The sequence below is a fragment of the Phaeodactylum tricornutum genome, chromosome 6 (assembly GCF_000150955.2).
Source record: "Phaeodactylum tricornutum CCAP 1055/1 chromosome 6, whole genome shotgun sequence".
NCBI classification, from domain to species: Eukaryota; Bacillariophyta; class Bacillariophyceae; order Surirellales; family Neidiaceae; genus Phaeodactylum; species Phaeodactylum tricornutum.
The window spans coordinates 864,994-882,670 of record NC_011674.1 but is presented as its reverse complement, the minus strand read 5'-3'; the positions used below and the strand labels follow the sequence as shown (position 1 = coordinate 882,670).

Below are 17,677 nucleotides of genomic sequence, written 5' to 3'. Positions count from 1 at the left end.
GACCCTTTTTGCTCCTTGCAGTTTTCAGTTATGGCCACTCACTTTACTCTACTGGGGACAAGGCTTCCGAAAGGCTTTTTCTTAACTAAGAGCTATAAGAGACACTTTCATCTATCTAGGTTTAAAAGCAAACAATGGTATGGATACATGCGACTGAATCACGGCTTCATGACGGAGACTCGTACGCAAACGGCGGTACAAAATAGCGACTCGGTGGCACACGGTCCTCCACATCGCCATCGTCGTACTCAATTCCCACATCTCGATTGGGCATGACGTGAAATACCGTCCCCGGGAAGCAGTCTTCCAAGCCATCTCCAAAGCATCCATGTACACGTATCCCTTCCTTTATATGAGGATACTGGCGAATGTCAATCTTGGCAACATCCTCGACAATGAAACCGTCCTCCAACGCAACGTCGAAAAATTCGTAATTCTCATCAGCATTCTCGACGACCCCGGGATACCAATCCCATTCCATGTTTTGAAGGTTGCACCATACACGGCTTCCTTCTCGAATCTCAGGTAGCGGTACTGCTGGAGGTAGCAGCGATCGTCTGTGAATTGTAATGTGTGATAGTGCTTCGATGCGAAGTGGAGAAAGAGACAGCTGAGATTGTAAAGAAGGAGGTCGGCCGTTTCGACTGGACTTGGACAAGACAAGACGATTACCCAGTACCGTGCGCCTCAAATGCAGCAAATGAACCTGAGAATAGCGAGCCAACGAGGTCTGTCGAAATAATCCAAAGCGGTAATCTGCAACCATGTGGTCGATGGAACGACGTAATACCCATAGCAACTGTTTTGACCAAGCAATCAGGTCGTCATGGACAACCAGCCTCGCCTCTTCTTCGTCCATTATTTGCCAGTCACCTGTTCGAAAGTTCTGTTGTAAAAAGCGACCCTCACTTTCCTCAACAAGGGAAAGGAGATTGTTCTCAACTTGAGTGGTAAAGAAGGGACCCAGGCGCTGATACGACCTGTACAAAGGTCCCAGATTTTCCACAATCTGCAAGTAGTCGCTGTTTCCGGCATGGTAGTCCAGCCAGCGGTCGTAACTTCCAAGAAAGGCCGCATCATAACGGGAACCGATCAGTACATCTGATCGATGCGGGACGGTTGTCGGCCCCTGTATTGGCATTCGATCTTCGACTTCCCTGGTGATTGCAATGGATGGGAACGGGCGCTGCAGCGTCCGTCCAAACAACACACTAGAGCCCCATTCCGAAGTGCGAATGCCCCTTAGAATCATGAACGTCACACCAAGCAGAACGCCGTGCGTCAACAACACGCGGAGAAAGTTCCGTCGGAATACTGAGACTCCCGATTGGCGACGGATGCTGGCGATACAAGCAAAAAAAGCAATCAAAGCCCCATACACAGCGTGTGCTTTAACATTGATTTCCGCTAGAAAGGTAAAGGTGTTATTCAAAGTCTCGGAAATGAACGTTTGCCAGGCAACACGTTGCCCCTCCTCCATGGAGACGGTCCCCCATAGCCAAGATGGCAGACCGACTTCCTCCAGTCTGGGCAGAAGTCGGAATTCCAAGTCTTCGTTTTCCAATTGTTCATTGGAAAACCGCATAAATGCAGATGTCACAAGGTCGTACCCCCAATTACGAGACCAAGGCTTGTAGATACTCAAACAACGGAGAATGGAGAAAGGCTTCCCCATGGAAGCCATCGGATCCATCAAGTCTTTCCAGGTGTGTCCCCACATGTTCCACTTCTGGTGAAAGTACGTTCCGCGAGATAGCTGACGCGGATCTTTGCCAAACTTTGGACGGGCCAGGAAACTCACGATAAAAACGATTCGTTCCATTGCGTTTGGATCGGTGTGTGCAGATCCGCGATGCCAAACGTGTTGGTTTAACAAGGCTCCATCGCCAGCGTGAAATACCAGATCTTCGTTTGCTTCGTGCAGGCCCATTTTGTTGGTGTCACACATTTCGGTCACATCGTTGGCGCAATAGTGTGTCCCCGGACACACATCGGTCGGCCCCATGGCGGCGGTAGTTTCCTGTAGAGGAAGGAAGAGACTATACGAGTGACTATAGGTACGGGCGAACTTGAGCGCGTTTCCGTCTTCTTTCGTATCCGCGTGCCACGATTGATCTTCGGCACCCGGGTAGGCCGTAATCGCGGTAATTTCGGCCGACGCCGGGTCGGGATCACCCAGCAAAGCTTGCATAATGGCCCGTAACGGTGTGTGATTGGCAATTTGTCGAATAGCCTGGACGACGGCGGGATCTTCCGTTGCGTCAATCCCGTAACTGAGACGCCGGTCTCCTTGCGACACGGGATAGACTTCGGTATCGGAAATTGCCGCGTTGCGCCGTTCCACGTAGGACCGCAAGTCACGGACCGCGTCGGCGGTCAACAAGCCGGGCAGAACAATGGCGCCGTGCCTTAACATGGTATCCACGGCATCTTCAACGACTTCTTTCGCCGCCGCAACCGACGTCAACGAGGCCGATGCGTTGACAAGCAAATCAGGCAAGTGGTGCGTTGATAAATCGTAACTGGTGCAGTGTCGGTGGTAGTAGGTGAACTCTTCGTACAAGTCTTCGTTCGTTCGTTGGGCCCGATCGTACAAGGGAATATAGTAGGTGCTGTGAATGTATTGGCAGGCGTAGACGAACAAAAAGGACGCAAAGAGAAGCGCCAACGGAAGGTCCAACAGAATAGTACGCAGCAAAGTCCACACGGGTGCAGTAGTGGATGCGACCGACTTTGTGGGCGAAACTCGGACCTTTAAGTTCGAAGAGTTCGCCGTACTGGCATTCACGGAATCGAAGCGTGTCGCACCCGGACTGGCGAAGCGAATATTCATCTCGGCAGTTGACATTTCGATAAAAGCCACGGACTTTTGGTACGAAACGCCGTCTACCTTACGCTCTCGTAAGGGTTACGATAGCGTCACTTTGGACGGACGGAGTGCGATCCTCTGGGTACTCGTTTTGTGCCGTCGCTCCGAGGAATAACGCTATCCAGTAAGAAAGAACGAACTGGACCTCTCTAGGACTGCTAGAGTAAACGGGAGGCTTGAACAGAGGCAAGTTGTGTGGACGGTATCTTGTTGGCACTGCAAAGAACTCCGACGAAAAGTAAGGATGGTGTTGTGTTTCGAATGCAATGTTGGGCATCACTGTCAATTTGTTTTGTCGCGGGAAACGGCTGGGTTTTTTCTTTGGGACATTTTCTCATTCTGCGATTCGTCTAACGGACGGAATGTCAAAATTAACGTGCCATGGAATTGAACCACGGAGCGCTATCCCCAAATCACGTCCTTTGACCTCGTCACATTTAAGGTATATCAAGCATATTCACTTATATCTTGACATCCTCCCTGCTTGATATTCCTTTGCCCTTGAGCCATCCTCCCCACACGCTGGAGATGACCCCTGCCCCTCCTTTCTTTATCCACCCGAGTAAGGTGTCGACAAGTTACTTTGCCCCTGAGCCATCCTCCCCACTTAGGAGATGACCCCTGCCCCTCCTTTCTTTATCCACCCGAGTAAGGTGTCGACAAGTTACTTTGCCCCTGAGCCATCCTCCCCACTTAGGAGATGACCCCTACCCCTTTCTTCTTTATCCACCCCAGGTCAGGTGTCGGCAAATCAAGACTTTTTCAAATCGGGTATCGAACTCCCGGACGTTACCATGTCAAAATTAACGTGCCATGGAATTGAACCACGGAGCGCTATCCCCAAATCACGTCCTTTGACCTCGTCACATTTAAGGTATATCAAGCATATTCACTTATATCTTGACAACGGAATCGGATTGCTTTCCGTCGAGGGTTCGGGTTTTGGATACAACCCGGAAAGGAGATTTGATCAAAGCTACCCAACTCCTCGCATACATTAGAAGCCCCTCTCCAAGTATATTACACCGCAGATGATAATGTCGTTTACACAAGCTCTACAGCTGAGAAACTACCTACTTTGTCCAATGTTTTACTCATCCATATTGACCGGAAGAACCTTGTTGAGCTGACGAGCAAATTGTTTCAGAGCCACGGCGGCGTTCGCATTGGGGTGTGTTTGTACGAAGGACTTGCCTTGTTCGCAAGCCTTGAGCAAATCAGGATCAAGGGGTAACCGTCCCATGAAAGGAACACCGTAATCTGTGGCCATCTGTTCGGCTCCCCCCGCATTGACCGAAAACAAGTTTGAAGCTGCAACGCAATCCAGTACTTCCGGACATTTTTCTCGCAAAACGGCGAGCATCTGCGCCGTGCAATCCTGTCCGTCTTTGGAAAATTCCATTTGTGAGAGTCGTGTCTGATAGGATCCCATGTTCTCAATGATGCCTAGAACGGGGACATCCGTTTTGCGACAGAAACTGAGTTCTTTACGGACGTCGGCCAAGCTGACTTCCTCCGGCGTGGTCACGACAACGGCCCCACTTACAGCGGAAGCCTTTTGCAAGTACTGGACCGTAGAAATGTGCTCGTCACTGGTACCGGGCGGTGTATCAATGATGAGATAATCGAGTCCGTCCGTGTCTCCCGTCCAGTCTACTTCCGTCAGAAATTGCTGAATTAGCGCGTTTTTGCGCGGACCCCGCCAGACAACAGCCTGATTGGTATCCTGCAACATGAATGAAATACTCATGACGGCGAGGTTTGCGCTGGCGTACACGGGAGTCCACGCACCCGATCCCGACTTGTGTATCGTTTGTGACGTACACGCGTCGCCCAGAACCATCCGCGGCGCCGACGGTCCGCACAAGTCCACATCCAGCAACCCCACGGCGTAGCCTTGGTTGGACAGCGTGTGCGACAGCTGGGCCGCTACCGTACTCTTGCCCACACCACCTTTACCGGAAAGGACCAAAATCACGTGCGACACGTTGGAAAGACTTCGATTGAGTGCTTCCACTTCCGCTTCCGCCTTGGCAACAGCTTCGGGGGAGGAAAAGGCCCCCGTTGAGCACGCGCTCTGATTGGGACAACCGTCGCACGCCGAAGCCTTGCCGGCCGTTTCCGATGTGGGCCCAACGCAGCCCGTGTTGGCGTTGGCCGGAGCGTCACCCGCATTCTCACTCGATGCCTCCGTCATGACTGTCTCCCTACTTGTGCGATAGTATGACTAAAATCTCGGTGCGTGACTGTGAAAAGGTGTGTTGGTACTGTTTGTGTGTCGTTACAAGGTCGGTCGTATTGCGGCTTCTGCCATTTGCCATTCACAAGTCAACATGAACCAAGAGATGATTTGCAAGAAACTTACTGTACGGCGCAGAAACTAGCCTGTGATTGAACACAGAAATGATTCCTAAAACCAGTTATTATACATAAAGTCAGAGTAAAATGTACGCGCAGAAATAGCGTAACATGGGATGTCCAAGTGGTCTAGGGGTATGATTCTTCTTTAGGGAACACCTAACTTGGAAGAGGTCCCGGGTTCGATTCCCGGCTTGGACCCATTGCTTTTGCTTCACAGTCAAAACATGACCCACAATTTTTGTACTTCCATCAATTATAAAATTGGAGCACTTTCTAGCAACAAATATATTGGCCCCAACAGCCATTCTTTTCTTGTGTGTTTCCGTGCTTTCATGATATCCATCCAAGTTGACTATGAATAGCGCTGTTGTGCCATGGTTAATTTTGAAAGATGAGCCACCCACCTGTAGTTCAGCAAGACAAGGAAACCTACCTATGTATGTTACTATCACTTGCTGATAATCAGAGTCAGTTCGGGACGAATATTCAACCAATGGGAAGTCGTCCATCGAAACCGCCTGTCCGGAAGCCGCCTGCTGCCCTCCCGGTCACTGACGTCTTTCGCTGAAAAATGTATCTACCGCGACACTCACCACGACAGAGGACCTCGACACCATCGAACACCACACAACCGTGTGTACGTACGGTTGTAGTCCAATCAAAGAGCCGACACCAGTTTCGTGCGAGGCAAAACCACACAACGTTTCCGTTCTTTCGAATCGTCAAAGATCGTCGTTGCCCCTTTTTTCTTTTCGTTACACCAAGCGGCAACAGTGTAAAACCCCCTAGACACTACCATGACTTCTAGTACATCAGCTATTTCTACTTTACTGTTGCTGGTGTTTGCTACATCGGCCGAGGCCTTTGTGGCGCGTCCGGCCGCGTCACGCCTCTCTCGGCTTTCCTTCGGGGTATCGGTCGCCAACACTGCTCCCCGACAGCCTCTCTTCGTCGCGAGTGAGATTGATTCCTCCGCCGAATCACCGGTAGTGGATGAAGGAATCAACAATGAGGAAAAGGAAGCCCCCAAGCGTGTGGTCGAACGCGTACGACACACTCTGTTTGTTGGAAACCTTCCCTTTGGTAAGCCGCCCGCCGATCCGAGCCGATCCATTTTCGTTAGCCCGAGGGGAAAAGTGGTTTAGTCGCAAACGAGTTGTCTTTGAATTCCTTTGTGGAGCAGATAAGCTTGACTGCTGCAACTATCGTGACTCCGCGATCCGGTGGACAACTATTCGTACTCACTCTGTTTTTGTTTTTGTTTCATTGCTCATATTAGAAACAACCGACGACGAGGTCCGCGACATGCTCACACCGTTCGGCAAGGTTGAATTGGTCAGTATTCCTCGCAACAAAATGACGGGACAGCCTCGTGGATTCGCCTTTGTAGACATGGGCTCGCCGGAAGAAATGGAAGCCGCCGTTGCTGGCCTCGATAACCAGCAAGTGAACGGTCGCATGTTGCGCGTAAACAAGTCTCTTCCCAAGGAAGATGTCCCCAAAAAAGAACGCAGGGAACAGGATGGCGCACAGAAGCTGTATGTTGGTAATATCCCGTTCGAAGCCACCAAGGAAGCTCTGATGGAATTCTACCGTGCCTACGGGGAAGTAATCGAAGTGTACATTCCGCTCGACGCCGCGACCGGTAACGGTCGGGGTTTTGCCTTCGTCACCATGAAGGAAGAAGACGCTCAGGCGGCAATCGACGCCACCAACGGTATGGAATACGAAGGCCGCAAAATGGTGGTGAGTGTGCCCTTGCCGCCCGGGAAAAAGGCCGCCGGCAAACGCGGTCCCCGCAACGCGGATCGCACCAAAATGTACATTGGTAATCTTTCTTTCTACACCGTCCCAGAGACGCTGCAGGAGCTGTTTGAAGAATTCGGCACCGTGATCGATTGCTACATGCCGGAAGACCCGGAAACCGGCAGCGCTCGGGGTTTCGGATTCGTTACCATGGACAAGGAAGCCGCGCAACGTGCGATCGAGGAAATTGATGGCTGCGAGCTGGACGGACGCATCATCCGAGTCAATGAAGCACAGCCCAAGGGCAGCCGACCCGCACGTCGTGAGCAAGACGATTACGACAGCGATGGGGACGACTTTTCGGATGAATACAGCAACTAAACGCCACTGGGTCATCAGCCATTGTAAACCACACCTATTGACTGTGAATGATTTGCGATACGTAACTTTGCTTACGCCTTTACTAGAGATCGAGTAGCGCAACTCTAGACCTAAATAGTCCAAAAAGCTTCTCTCTAGAGACACGGTACAAACGTCTTCCTTTAAGAGCCGTTCCCGACTGGTCACATGAAATGGTGGATATGTATTGGAATGAACACGGTGACACGTACCGTTGCGTATTCCTGATATTGCGGTCTCACAGTCCGCGAAGCTTGATTCGTGTAATTGCAATGTAAACTAGGCTGTTGAGCTCTTTGGTGAGGTCGGGACGTTGACTGTGTCAGTCATGGAAATCGGCACTGAGTCACGCTGTATGACGTTGTTGAGGAAGATCTTCGATGTGATTCCAAGAGCGACCCACGCCACAAACATATATGTGCTGGTTTTGCGTTCGCGTGCGAGAAAACATGCCCAAGATCCGCACGCTGCTGCTCTGCCCGTGTCCGTCATTCCGATACCTCCCCCACTTTCGGCTGATCCATTCGGATTTACGTATTAGCTGTAAAACACCACCCGACTGGATTATTGTATCCGCTCTGACAGTGAATACCACCCCATAAATTTGCATTTGCTGCGCTTGTGATTCTTTTCCAGCCAACCCAACAGTTCACTTTCATTCCTGACCCTTATTAGCAATGAATTTATCCACGAGGCAGACTGCCTTATTGCTGGCCGTACTGACGACAACGACCGACGCGTTCGCCCCGTCTCGGTCAGCTACCGCAACGTTCCGAGCGATTGTAACGTCGCCCAAATTCGGAATAGTTCCGAAAGTCCCACTCCGATCCGCTCCCGTTCTTAAATCCGCCGATACGGACGACGAAGAGATCGAACGACTCAAGTCCATGGCGGCCAAACTGCGTTCGGAGGCAGCCAATTTGGAAGCCTCGCAAAAACAGCAAATTGCCGACGCCGCTGAACGAGCCTTTCGCAAGTTCGATACCAACCAAGACGGCGAGATCTCGCTGGCAGAACTAAAAGCTGGACTCGAAAAGAACCTCAAAATGGAACTTTCAGAGACCCGGGTCAAAATGCTTATGCATGATTTCGACAAGACGGGCGATGGGACGCTTAAATTGGAAGAATTCGTGACTGTCGAACAGTTTCGCAATAAACTTGACGCCTTGGCGCGGGACGAAAAGGCGCAGGCTCTGCAAGCAAAGCGAGCGGCACAACAAGAAGAAGAGGCTTCCAAGTTTCTGCAGGCCCGTCTCGATATGATTAACGACCGCGCACCCACCACGCAAGACAAGCTAATCTCGGTATTACCGTACCTATTTCCACTCCTGGATGGTCTCCAGTTTGCCCGCTTTCTCGTTCTGGAAAACCCCGACAATCCGATCTCCGGAATTATTGCGCTTTCGTACGCCTTGTACCGGAGTATCCCGTTTGGAGGTTTTATTGCTTTTTTTGCGCTTTCCTTCTTGTCCGGGAACCCCACCATCAACCGTTTGATCCGTTACAATATGCAGCAGGCCATCTTTTTGGACATTGCCTTGTTCTTCCCCGGATTGATCGCTGCCGTTTTCAGTTTAGTGGGGGGTGGAAAGTTCTTGCCACAGGGTGTGACGGAGATTGGTTCCGACGTCATGTTCGTTACGCTGCTCGCCACACTGGGGTACTGTACCGTGAGTTCGCTCTTGGGCGGCACGCCCGACAAGATCCCCATCATTAGCGAAGCCGTCAATGCCCGTATACCGACGGTGGACATGTTCGACGTCCAAGGTCGCTTTACTCCGAAACGTACTGATTCACCGAATGCCGAAACCGACGAAGATGACGAACGCAAAAAGGACAAGAAGGATTAGAAGTCTCTTCTAGGACACACCGGCGTGCGATTCAGCAATGATTGTGACACATACACACACAGACCAACGCCATACCACAGGGACCCGCATGCACCTAATATTTATATATACTCAACAATCCATACATATAGTGGATAAAACTGTAGAGAGAATAACAAGGATCAAAGGGTAGCACAAATAGGGCTGCAGTCCAATGGCAGCTGCATCCATTGCATTGAAAGCGAAAAGTCCAGAGAAGAGGTTTTGTCGATTTCAGACAGCCATCTCTATCCATACACACACCCGCACAACACATAATCAAAACAAAACTTTAATGTAAAACACCTTTTACTACTATTCCCTCGTCATGACTATCAATCTCATCAATGATTATTGCTATCTCCCAAAATGGCCCGTACCGCGGTCCGATGCGTCCCCATTTCCGCCTGTTCCTGTGCGTACCGTTCGGTCAGTGTCTTGGGCTTCTTATGGTGACGATTGATGGTACCGGACGCGAGCATGAGGTCCACCGTGTCCTCGGGCTCCTCTTCCGGTCCACGTTCCCGTGTTTTGCGTTCCATCTCTTGGATGACATCAAGGCCTTTTCCTTGTAAAGTGGTCAACCTTTCCGTGCCCACGAGCGTGGCCGTAACCGTCTGGTGTACCTGATCCAGACCGAGTGCAGGGGAGCCGTCGGGGTTGGGGCAGACCTGTAATGTTTCGTTGGCAAGATTCGCCAAGTGATTGGCGACGTCGAGCTCTTTGATCGACTGCGTCACTTGGAGCTTGCGACGGTGGGCGTCGCGGAGCCGGAGGCGTAGAGACGCTAGTTCTTTGTGGAGATCCTGTACATCTTGTTCGGAAGGAACTGGCACGGCGGACTCGACCTTTCGGGGCGCATCGGTTGGCGAAGTTGTCGCTTCTTCTACAGTCTGGGCGAAGGCTTCCTGCAGAATCGTATCAGCACTGGTGTTCTCCCGCTGGGCTTGCGTGTAGAGCTCAGCAATCGCGGTGCGGCGTTCGATAGGAAACATGTTCGTGGTAAACACGTTACGATCGCAGTAGACTTCGAAGACGTCAACGTTCTTCCAGTAGCATCTTCGTAGCATTGCGTGGAGAGTTTCGGCTCGCGACGGTTGACTCTGCAAGAGAGGTAAGGTAGCCACACCAATGGCGAGAGTCTCGTCGACCTGACTACTCAAGTGATCGGCGATTGTCGCATTGAGTGATCCAAACAACGCAGTGTCCGCACTCGACGCCGTGGATACTTCTACCTGTGCATCTGGTAGCGACATCTTTGAGCTTTTGATCAACAGAATGACGAATTCGAATGACCCAGAGGCGGGGTGTCGACCGTTGTTCCGATCGGTGTAGTTTTGGGGTCTGCGCCTACGGGACGTGGTTCGCCATCGTCGAAATTTGGGCGTGAACGTGTGCTGTCGCCGGGATGTCATTGACGCGTGTCTTTCTACAGAAGTTCCCGTACTGACTCTACTGACGGCTACTCACTGTCAACGAAAGTTTGAATCGAGCAACAGGAAACCCGGATCGCATTAATTCATCGGTACGCAAAACCCGGAGAATAGAACCTGGCTTGCCAAAATGACTTGCCAGATTGCATGGAGTCGCATAGGACGTCGCTCTCTCGTCGTCGGGATGAGTTGTCATTTAACCATATTACCTCTTCCTTGGACCACATCTAATTATATTCGAATTTGCACGTTTTCAATTAAGCCATTACTTAGTGTTCCACCCGAATAGCTGAACCTGTTTGCGGTTCACCACCCAAATAGAAAATCTCCCGCTCTATAAATGGGGATCTTTCCAGAACCGTAACGTCTTCTCTGTGCAGGACTTCCCAAGCAGACGATGAAACGGGGCACGAGATCCTGGAGGGTTCTCCCAGACCGAATTCACAGTCAACCGCATTCTAATGGCGTCATAAAACGGCCATCGCAACTGCTGTTCACGAGAACTGTTGCAATCGCGAAGCAATCGCAAAAGGTGCGTACCATGTCTCCACACACCGGAACAGTACAGGATGATACTGACTGGGTTGATGGTTGGTTCTAGAGACGAGAATGTTGGTTTGATTCTTTGCGATTTGGAATTTACGCAAAGGACCCGAACCACAGGATCTTCCAAGAATGACTTTCATCTTCCACGCTCTCTGACTACGTTGGCGGATGTCGTCCCGGATCGGCTTTGGCGACGTACCTTAGCCGACAATACAGTACACCGTGTAGCATACTCATGTTCCTCACAATCCTACTGTTTGCCGCTTTCTGCACGACAACTTTAGAATCTATTCAAACACTTTCCACCAACGAGATAAACAGGATGAGCTGCGATATTGGTCTTTACGGTCTTGCTGTCATGGGACAGAATTTTGCGCTCAATATGGTACGTGTAGGGAGCATTCGAGTTGAATCAATCACCGACGCACTGGTGGACTCCGTACTGCGACCGACCAAACCATGTCTCACGGATTTTGCCTTGCTGTGTCGTTTTCTCTGTAGGCGTCGCACGGGTTCACCGTTGCCGTTTGCAACCGCTCGCCCTCCAAAGTCGATACGACGGTCCAACGCGCCAAGGACGAAGGCGATTTGCCCTTGATCGGTACCAAATCTCCCGAAGAATTTATTTCCAAACTCAGCAAGCCTCGGAAAGTCGTCATTCTCGTCCAAGCCGGAAAACCTGTCGATTTGACCATCGAAGCGATCAGCGAATTCATGGAAGAAGGGGATGTCATTATTGACGGAGGCAACGAATGGTTCCCGAATCAGATTCGTCGTCACGAAGAATTGGAAAAGAAGGGTATCATGTTCATCGGCATGGGAATTTCTGGTGGCGAAGAAGGAGCCCGCAACGGACCTTCTCTCATGCCTGGCGGTCCCCGAAAGGCGTACGACTTGATTGAACCCATCATCATGAAGTGTGCCGCCAAGGCTGGGGATCCGGAAGAACCCTGCACGGGTTATTGCGGACCAATCGGAGCGGGCAATTACGTCAAAATGGTGCACAACGGTATCGAATACGGCGACATGCAGTTGATTGGAGAGGTCTACGATATTCTAAAGGTAGGCTATTCAACGGAGCGGAGCCTGTGCACCTAAACCTTTGGAGCTTGTTCTCACCTATCCTGTTGCAGAATATTGTCGGTATGGGCAACGATGAAATGGCCACACTCTTTGAAGACTGGAACTCTGGTGATCTCGAGTCGTACCTCATTGAAATCACGGCCAAGATTTTGGCTCGCAAGGACGATTTGACCGACGACGGATACGTGGTGGACAAGATTCTTGACAAGACAGGAATGAAAGGTACTGGCCGTTGGACGGTACAAGAAGCTGCCGAACAGAGTGTTGCAGCCCCTCTCATTGCAGCTTCCCTCGATAGTCGCTACATTTCCGGCCGCAAGGAAGAACGTGTCGCTGCCAGCAAAGTCCTCCAGGGACCATCCAACGAAATGCCGCAAGTCGACAAGGATCAAATCTTGTCGGATCTGCAGCAAGCGTTGTACTGCGCCAAGGTAACTTCGTATGCGCAGGGAATGGGAATCATCCAGGCCGCGTCCGACAAGAACGAGTGGGACGTCGACCTCTCCCTCTGTGCCAAAATGTGGCGTGGAGGCTGCATCATTCGCGCGAGCTTGTTGAGCAAGATCACGGCCGCCTTTGAAAAGAACAAGGACTTGCAGAATTTGTTGGTGGACGAAACGTTTGCTGAAGAAATCAACGCAAGGCAGATGGCTTGGCGCCGCGTGGTTTCTTTGGGCGTCGCTAGCGGTATCGCTACCCCGGCCTTGTCCGCTGCTCTTTCCTACTTTGACCAGTACCGTCGTGATCGCTTGCCGGCCAACCTGATTCAAGCGCAGCGCGATTTCTTTGGCGGACACACTTACAATCGTGTCGATCGTGATGGCACTTTTCATTGCTTGTGGGACGAAACGCACAAGGATATTGGTGATTTGACGGGCCGCACCGCGGGTGAGCTCTAGACGCCACGGATCCCGAGTCGCGTTAACGTATATCAAATCTAAGTATTGGTAAATCACAAACTTCGTCAGCAATAGCGAGTCATTTTAATATCACTCATGTCTTCAAAGGACCTTGTTTTAGTTTGCCTGCTTGCTTGCGTGCGTTTTTATTGTGCAATGGATAAGAAGGCGTTGGCTGTTACAGTCAATACAATTGGCATCGAACCAACCCGAGAGGCTGTACGAACCACATCACATTGCTGGACCCAAACCCATTGGTTGTTCGATTAACCACCCTTGGTACGTGGGTTACTCTTCACCATAAATTCTGCCTTTTGGTAACTACCGTTCTCCTGCTCCCACACTTCGCATTCCTCACTGAATTCGTTCATTTCACAGGGATTAATAGCTCCGTACTGCTGCCCTCCGGGATAACTGATGATGCGGAGACTCTCAAAATCCAAAGGTCCAATGCCGTCTTCGTATTGGGAGAGATCTTTGTCCGATGGTACGGCGGCGACGAATTCAAAAAGGATTTTCTTATCCTTGGGGGTGACGGATTCCACCATGGCGAACTGTCCAGCATCGGTGGACAGATCGGGGTTGTTGGCGAGTACAGAATTCCCGGTACTCGCGTCGGTGATGAATCCGTAGACACCGACTTTTTCCAAATCCTTGGGCGCCGCATCCTTAAGCTTCGCTTCCACCGTGACACAGAGTCCCCGCATGCCCTTCATGGCCATTTGTCCCGGAATGGGTTTGTCCGGTGGGCACGGACGGGCCTGGTACGACAAGGCTTCCAGCGTAATCTTGACGGGGCCGACAGCTTGTGCTGCTGGTGCAGTCCACAAACCCCAACCAGACACTGCCGCCGCCGCGGCGGCGTTGGTGACGAGAAAGGATCGACGCGAAGCGGCCCCGAGCGACACGTCGGCGCCGCGAACGGTCCGTCGGGAGACTACCGATGCGCGGAATGCTACGGATGGAACCACGAGACTATAACCCAGTAGTACTAGAAGGAACCGTGCCATGGTGTCGTTCGCAAAAACGGACGGAATGTGTTGATACGTGACGCTATGTTGCGTTGGGTTTCCTGACACTCGTACGATTGCGTTGGGAAGTCTAGACAGTTGGGTTAGCCGCTTTTGGGCTTTTCGTTGCCTTCGTGATGGCGTGAGGATGTTTGTTACACACAGACAATCAAAATCAAGAATACACCCGACTCATACAGTCAAGGCCGGATAGACAGACGAACGGAAAGATCTTCCAACCTTTTCTCAACTGCGTCACACGAAGCGATGTCAGATATGTTCGATCATGGTTAGGGTCCTTCGTCTTTTTCTGTTCACGTGTGTGCGGGAATCAATGACCGATCGTAGGACAATTCTAGTTCACCGACATATGAAAAATGACCAAAGCGAGTCTACGATGTCTGCACCGATCGATGCCGTCGACGATAGCTACACCGTTCGATACCGTTTCGTGGTTGTCCTGCCAGTGCCATCGAAGCCACCACGACCGAGAACCTATCTGAACATGGCGAGTACTGCCCTCATCGAAAATGGTGTCCTTGTCGACGACAAGGACGGCAATCCCGACAACGGCACGAAACTTTCGAGACCGACATCGGCCACCGCTCGGGCTTTTTTTGCGGCGCTGGACGCCCAAACGGCACATTCGGTCAACCCCACATCCTTTCCCCTTTCGGCTAGTACTAGCAATATCACCCGCAACAAAGGTAGTACTAGAAACACGACTAGTGCTACCAATACGAAACGACAACCGAGTGAATGGATGCACCAGCGTATTCAGTCACTCGGTTGGCGCAATCGCTATTCACAGGATGAGGACTACCCAGTCACCATTGCCAATCAAATCGTAAAAGTACGGCAAGTCCAGCGGGGGGAAGCGGAACAGACGTACGGCACCGGTGCTACCGTTTGGCCCGCTGCCATGGTCCTCCTCAAGTACCTCGAGCGACATTCCGTTACACTCCGGGGTCGCACCGTCGTCGATCTCGGCGCCGGTACGGGCGTCACCAGCATTGCGGCAGCCTTTCTGGGCGCGAAGCGGGTACTCTGTACCGACGGCGAACCCACTGTGGTTCAATTGGCCCGTGAGAACATTGTCCGTACCGCTGAGTCGTTGTCGGTTTTAAACACTACCACAACAGCAATAACCGTCACGACGACCGACCCAATGAACGTCAGTGTCATTCAAGGCTGCCCCGTGCACACCCAACACTATTGGTGGGGCACGGGTAGCATTCCAGACGACTGGGAGGTTGATGTAGTACTCGTGGCGGACTGTGTACTCCCCAAGCTCTATCCGATTGCACCCTTGGTCCAAGCCATCGACCAACTTCTGGTCAAACCCAACACGGAAGCTATCCTCTCGTATGAACACCGCTACTATCCCGACTACGATCCACGGGACGAGTTTCGCACTCTGGCGGCGGCGCGGCATTTGGATGTACTGGTAGTGCCTTTGACAGAACACGATCCCGTCTATGCGGTCGACGACATTGAGATATGGCGAGTCCGCCGGAAAACGTCGTAAGTTCCGTCGCTTTCGCCACCATCACGAATTACACCAACGACACATGCGCTTCCGGCCTAGCAATTTCGTAGACCACTGGGCCCGAACAATGTTCGAGTTAGAGAGTGAGAGACTCGAGACTAAGGGTTCGGCTACGAACACACATTGGGAGTCGACTGGTTCCATCGTGAACACACCGACTTCGTCTAGTATCGTGTGGTACTTGGCAGTATGGATAGAAACTGCAGATTCGATTCCGTTCTGGACAAACAGGTTCATCTCTCGTCTACGTCACCAAGCACAAACACGGCATAACGTTCGATAAACCGATTCACACGAACTGTGTCAATCTCTTTTACCCGATGAGAGTGGATAAACGTTACCCTCCGTCCACCGACCATCAACTACGGAAACCATCAATATTTTACTATGACGTCATCTTTTCCGAGCGGAATGAGAATACTTATAATGGCAATAGACTGTTTCTTGTTTTCTTTTTTCGTTAACCAGTGAATCTTTGTTTATCGGGAATCTTACATATTCTCCTATGAGTCAGTACTGAAAGTGAGAAGTGAAATTATCTACTTACTGTTATTTGGGTATTTACTTACTTTTAATTGCCCTTGATAAAAGTTTCGGTTTGTAAGATAGCGACCTAGACAGCTTGCCGAACCCTTAAAGCTTCAAAAAGTCCGAAGCCAAATCTAATCGTACGATCTTACTTTCTACATAGGAAATATCTGTAAGTGCTCGTGCTTCACATGAAAAATATGCCAACTGTGACATCTTCTCCATCAGAAAGTCATCTTTTCACGTTCCGGACGCCACGGGTCCGCGAATGCAAGCCCAATCTCCGTCCGAAATAGTACACCGCCATACAGAATCCCAAGTAAAAGACTCACCATAATGCTGATCAGCGTATAATTTCGTACATTTCGCTCTCGTCAAAGGAAGAACTTTCAGAAGGATCATCGAGACCCATTCGCAAGCGAAGATGAACCCTGAAAGCGATTGCCTTGCAATGAATACTTCTATTCCGTCACCTTTACACACTTCTCTGTCTGACAACTTGCAACCAACACCGGCGGATATTAACTCCAGAAGAAGTATTTCAGATTCGGTTCTCAGTCGAGGTCAGGTGCTCAACTACAACAACAAAAACACCGTTTACATGATGATGAATCGATCGGGAGGATCGACGGTAAAAAGCATCATCGAGACAATTCAAGCAAAATGCGATGAACACGATCAGGGATCGAGCAACTCATCTCCTCCAGAAGAGGAATGCTGTGTTCTTGCTCAGTGGGCAGTGGACGCTTACTATCGTGTAGTCATTGCGGGCAAGCAAGGCATTCCTGCCCTGGTACGGGCCATGAACGTCTTTGCAGGATACCGTGGCCTACAAGGATGTTGCTGTCTTGCTCTCGGAAACCTCTGTATGCAAAGCGGGGGCAACCTGATCGCCGTGGAGGCCGCTGGTGGTGTGGCAGCAATTGTAGCCGCGATGCGCAACCATTCGAGCTCGGTAGCGGTACAATCCGCTGCTTGTGATGCTCTCCGCAACATGAGCAACCTACTGTTAGCCCACGCTGCAACGCCATCCTCCTCCATTGGCTCGGAACTTATTCAGGTTCTCTCACACGCCAAGGAAATGTACCTCCTACCATCGCACCACTCCATTGCGGAAAACCTGCTTTCTGCTATCTCGGCACAATCCGCCAAATCACGCTGAGAATCATTATTAAGATTACCTATTTGCTTGAAAATAGCCAGTCTATACATCTATTAGTGATTTTACAACAATTAGTATCCAAACTGTTTTTTGCACTTATTCCCCATCATCGGATCCCTGCTTGAAGAAAGAACTGAGTCGGTAGTGGCTACCGTCACTCTCGCCGCCATCCTTTTCTTTCTTTTTTTTCTTCAGCTTTTTCTTGCGCTTGCGTCGACTCTCCT

The 17,677-nt window shown here is 50.9% G+C and overlaps 8 protein-coding genes across 9 annotated transcripts; 4 read left to right on the top strand and 4 right to left on the bottom strand.

The window, feature by feature from the left end:
• Positions 1–166: 166 nt before the first annotated feature.
• PHATRDRAFT_45338 (predicted protein) lies at positions 167–2,959 on the bottom strand (the record flags this gene model as incomplete). Its single annotated transcript, XM_002179276.1, has 1 exon — positions 167–2,959. The coding sequence occupies exon 1, from the start codon at positions 2,846–2,848 to the stop codon at positions 167–169; it is 2,682 nt and encodes an 893-aa protein (XP_002179312.1). The 5' UTR covers positions 2,849–2,959.
• A 938-nt stretch (positions 2,960–3,897) lies between these two features.
• Positions 3,898–5,131, bottom strand: PHATRDRAFT_19821 (predicted protein). Its single transcript, XM_002179275.1, has one exon. The coding sequence runs from the start codon at positions 5,064–5,066 to the stop codon at positions 3,960–3,962; it is 1,107 nt and encodes a 368-aa protein (XP_002179311.1). The 5' UTR covers positions 5,067–5,131; the 3' UTR covers positions 3,898–3,959.
• A 1,917-nt stretch (positions 5,132–7,048) lies between these two features.
• Positions 7,049–7,300, top strand: PHATRDRAFT_8270 (predicted protein; the record flags this gene model as incomplete). Its single annotated transcript, XM_002179492.1, has 1 exon — positions 7,049–7,300. A coding segment is annotated over one exon (252 nt), but the record flags the coding sequence as incomplete, so codon positions are not given.
• A 588-nt stretch (positions 7,301–7,888) lies between these two features.
• PHATRDRAFT_45335 (predicted protein) lies at positions 7,889–9,431 on the top strand. Its single transcript, XM_002179491.1, has one exon. The coding sequence runs from the start codon at positions 8,053–8,055 to the stop codon at positions 9,223–9,225; it is 1,173 nt and encodes a 390-aa protein (XP_002179527.1). The 5' UTR covers positions 7,889–8,052; the 3' UTR covers positions 9,226–9,431.
• Positions 9,432–9,538: 107 nt separating this feature from the next.
• PHATRDRAFT_45334 (predicted protein) lies at positions 9,539–10,616 on the bottom strand. The gene has a single exon (XM_002179274.1). It carries the CDS (start codon positions 10,497–10,499, stop codon positions 9,588–9,590), a length of 912 nt encoding a protein of 303 aa, XP_002179310.1. The 5' UTR covers positions 10,500–10,616; the 3' UTR covers positions 9,539–9,587.
• Positions 10,617–11,144: 528 nt separating this feature from the next.
• On the top strand, positions 11,145–13,296 carry 6PGDH (6-phosphogluconate dehydrogenase). Of its 2 annotated transcripts, XM_002179490.1 has the most exons (4): positions 11,145–11,208; positions 11,507–11,607; positions 11,724–12,284; positions 12,356–13,296. In XM_002179490.1, exons 2-4 carry the CDS (start codon positions 11,545–11,547, stop codon positions 13,202–13,204), a joined length of 1,473 nt encoding a protein of 490 aa, XP_002179526.1. In that variant the 5' UTR covers positions 11,145–11,208; positions 11,507–11,544; the 3' UTR covers positions 13,205–13,296. The 2 variants fall into 2 exon arrangements, with proteins under 2 accessions (XP_002179526.1, XP_002179525.1); XM_002179489.1 differs by having other exon boundaries at positions 11,164–11,607.
• A 174-nt stretch (positions 13,297–13,470) lies between these two features.
• Positions 13,471–14,340, bottom strand: PHATRDRAFT_45332 (predicted protein; the record flags this gene model as incomplete). The annotated part of the gene is made up of 1 exon (XM_002179273.1): positions 13,471–14,340. Exon 1 carries the CDS (start codon positions 14,212–14,214, stop codon positions 13,471–13,473), a length of 744 nt encoding a protein of 247 aa, XP_002179309.1. The 5' UTR covers positions 14,215–14,340.
• A 341-nt stretch (positions 14,341–14,681) lies between these two features.
• PHATRDRAFT_45331 (predicted protein) lies at positions 14,682–16,009 on the top strand. Its single transcript, XM_002179488.1, has one exon. It carries the CDS (start codon positions 14,720–14,722, stop codon positions 15,740–15,742), a length of 1,023 nt encoding a protein of 340 aa, XP_002179524.1. The 5' UTR covers positions 14,682–14,719; the 3' UTR covers positions 15,743–16,009.
• Positions 16,010–17,677: the final 1,668 nt, after the last annotated feature.

What these genes read in the sequence shown, in the direction of transcription:
- PHATRDRAFT_45334 (XM_002179274.1), bottom strand. Translation starts at nt 10,499, where the DNA reads ATGTCGCTACCAGATGCACAGGTAGAAGTATCCACGGCGTCGAGTGCG.
- 6PGDH (XM_002179489.1), top strand. Translation starts at nt 11,458, where the DNA reads ATGTTCCTCACAATCCTACTGTTTGCCGCTTTCTGCACGACAACTTTA. An exon ending in AGAATTTTGCGCTCAATATG is followed by an intron (nt 11,608 to 11,723) that starts GTACGTGTAGGG and finishes TTTTCTCTGTAG; the next exon opens with GCGTCGCACGGGTTCACCGT. An exon ending in AGGTCTACGATATTCTAAAG is followed by an intron (nt 12,285 to 12,355) that starts GTAGGCTATTCA and finishes ATCCTGTTGCAG; the next exon opens with AATATTGTCGGTATGGGCAA.
- PHATRDRAFT_45335 (XM_002179491.1), top strand. Translation starts at nt 8,053, where the DNA reads ATGAATTTATCCACGAGGCAGACTGCCTTATTGCTGGCCGTACTGACG.
- PHATRDRAFT_19821 (XM_002179275.1), bottom strand. Translation starts at nt 5,066, where the DNA reads ATGACGGAGGCATCGAGTGAGAATGCGGGTGACGCTCCGGCCAACGCC.
- PHATRDRAFT_45331 (XM_002179488.1), top strand. Translation starts at nt 14,720, where the DNA reads ATGGCGAGTACTGCCCTCATCGAAAATGGTGTCCTTGTCGACGACAAG.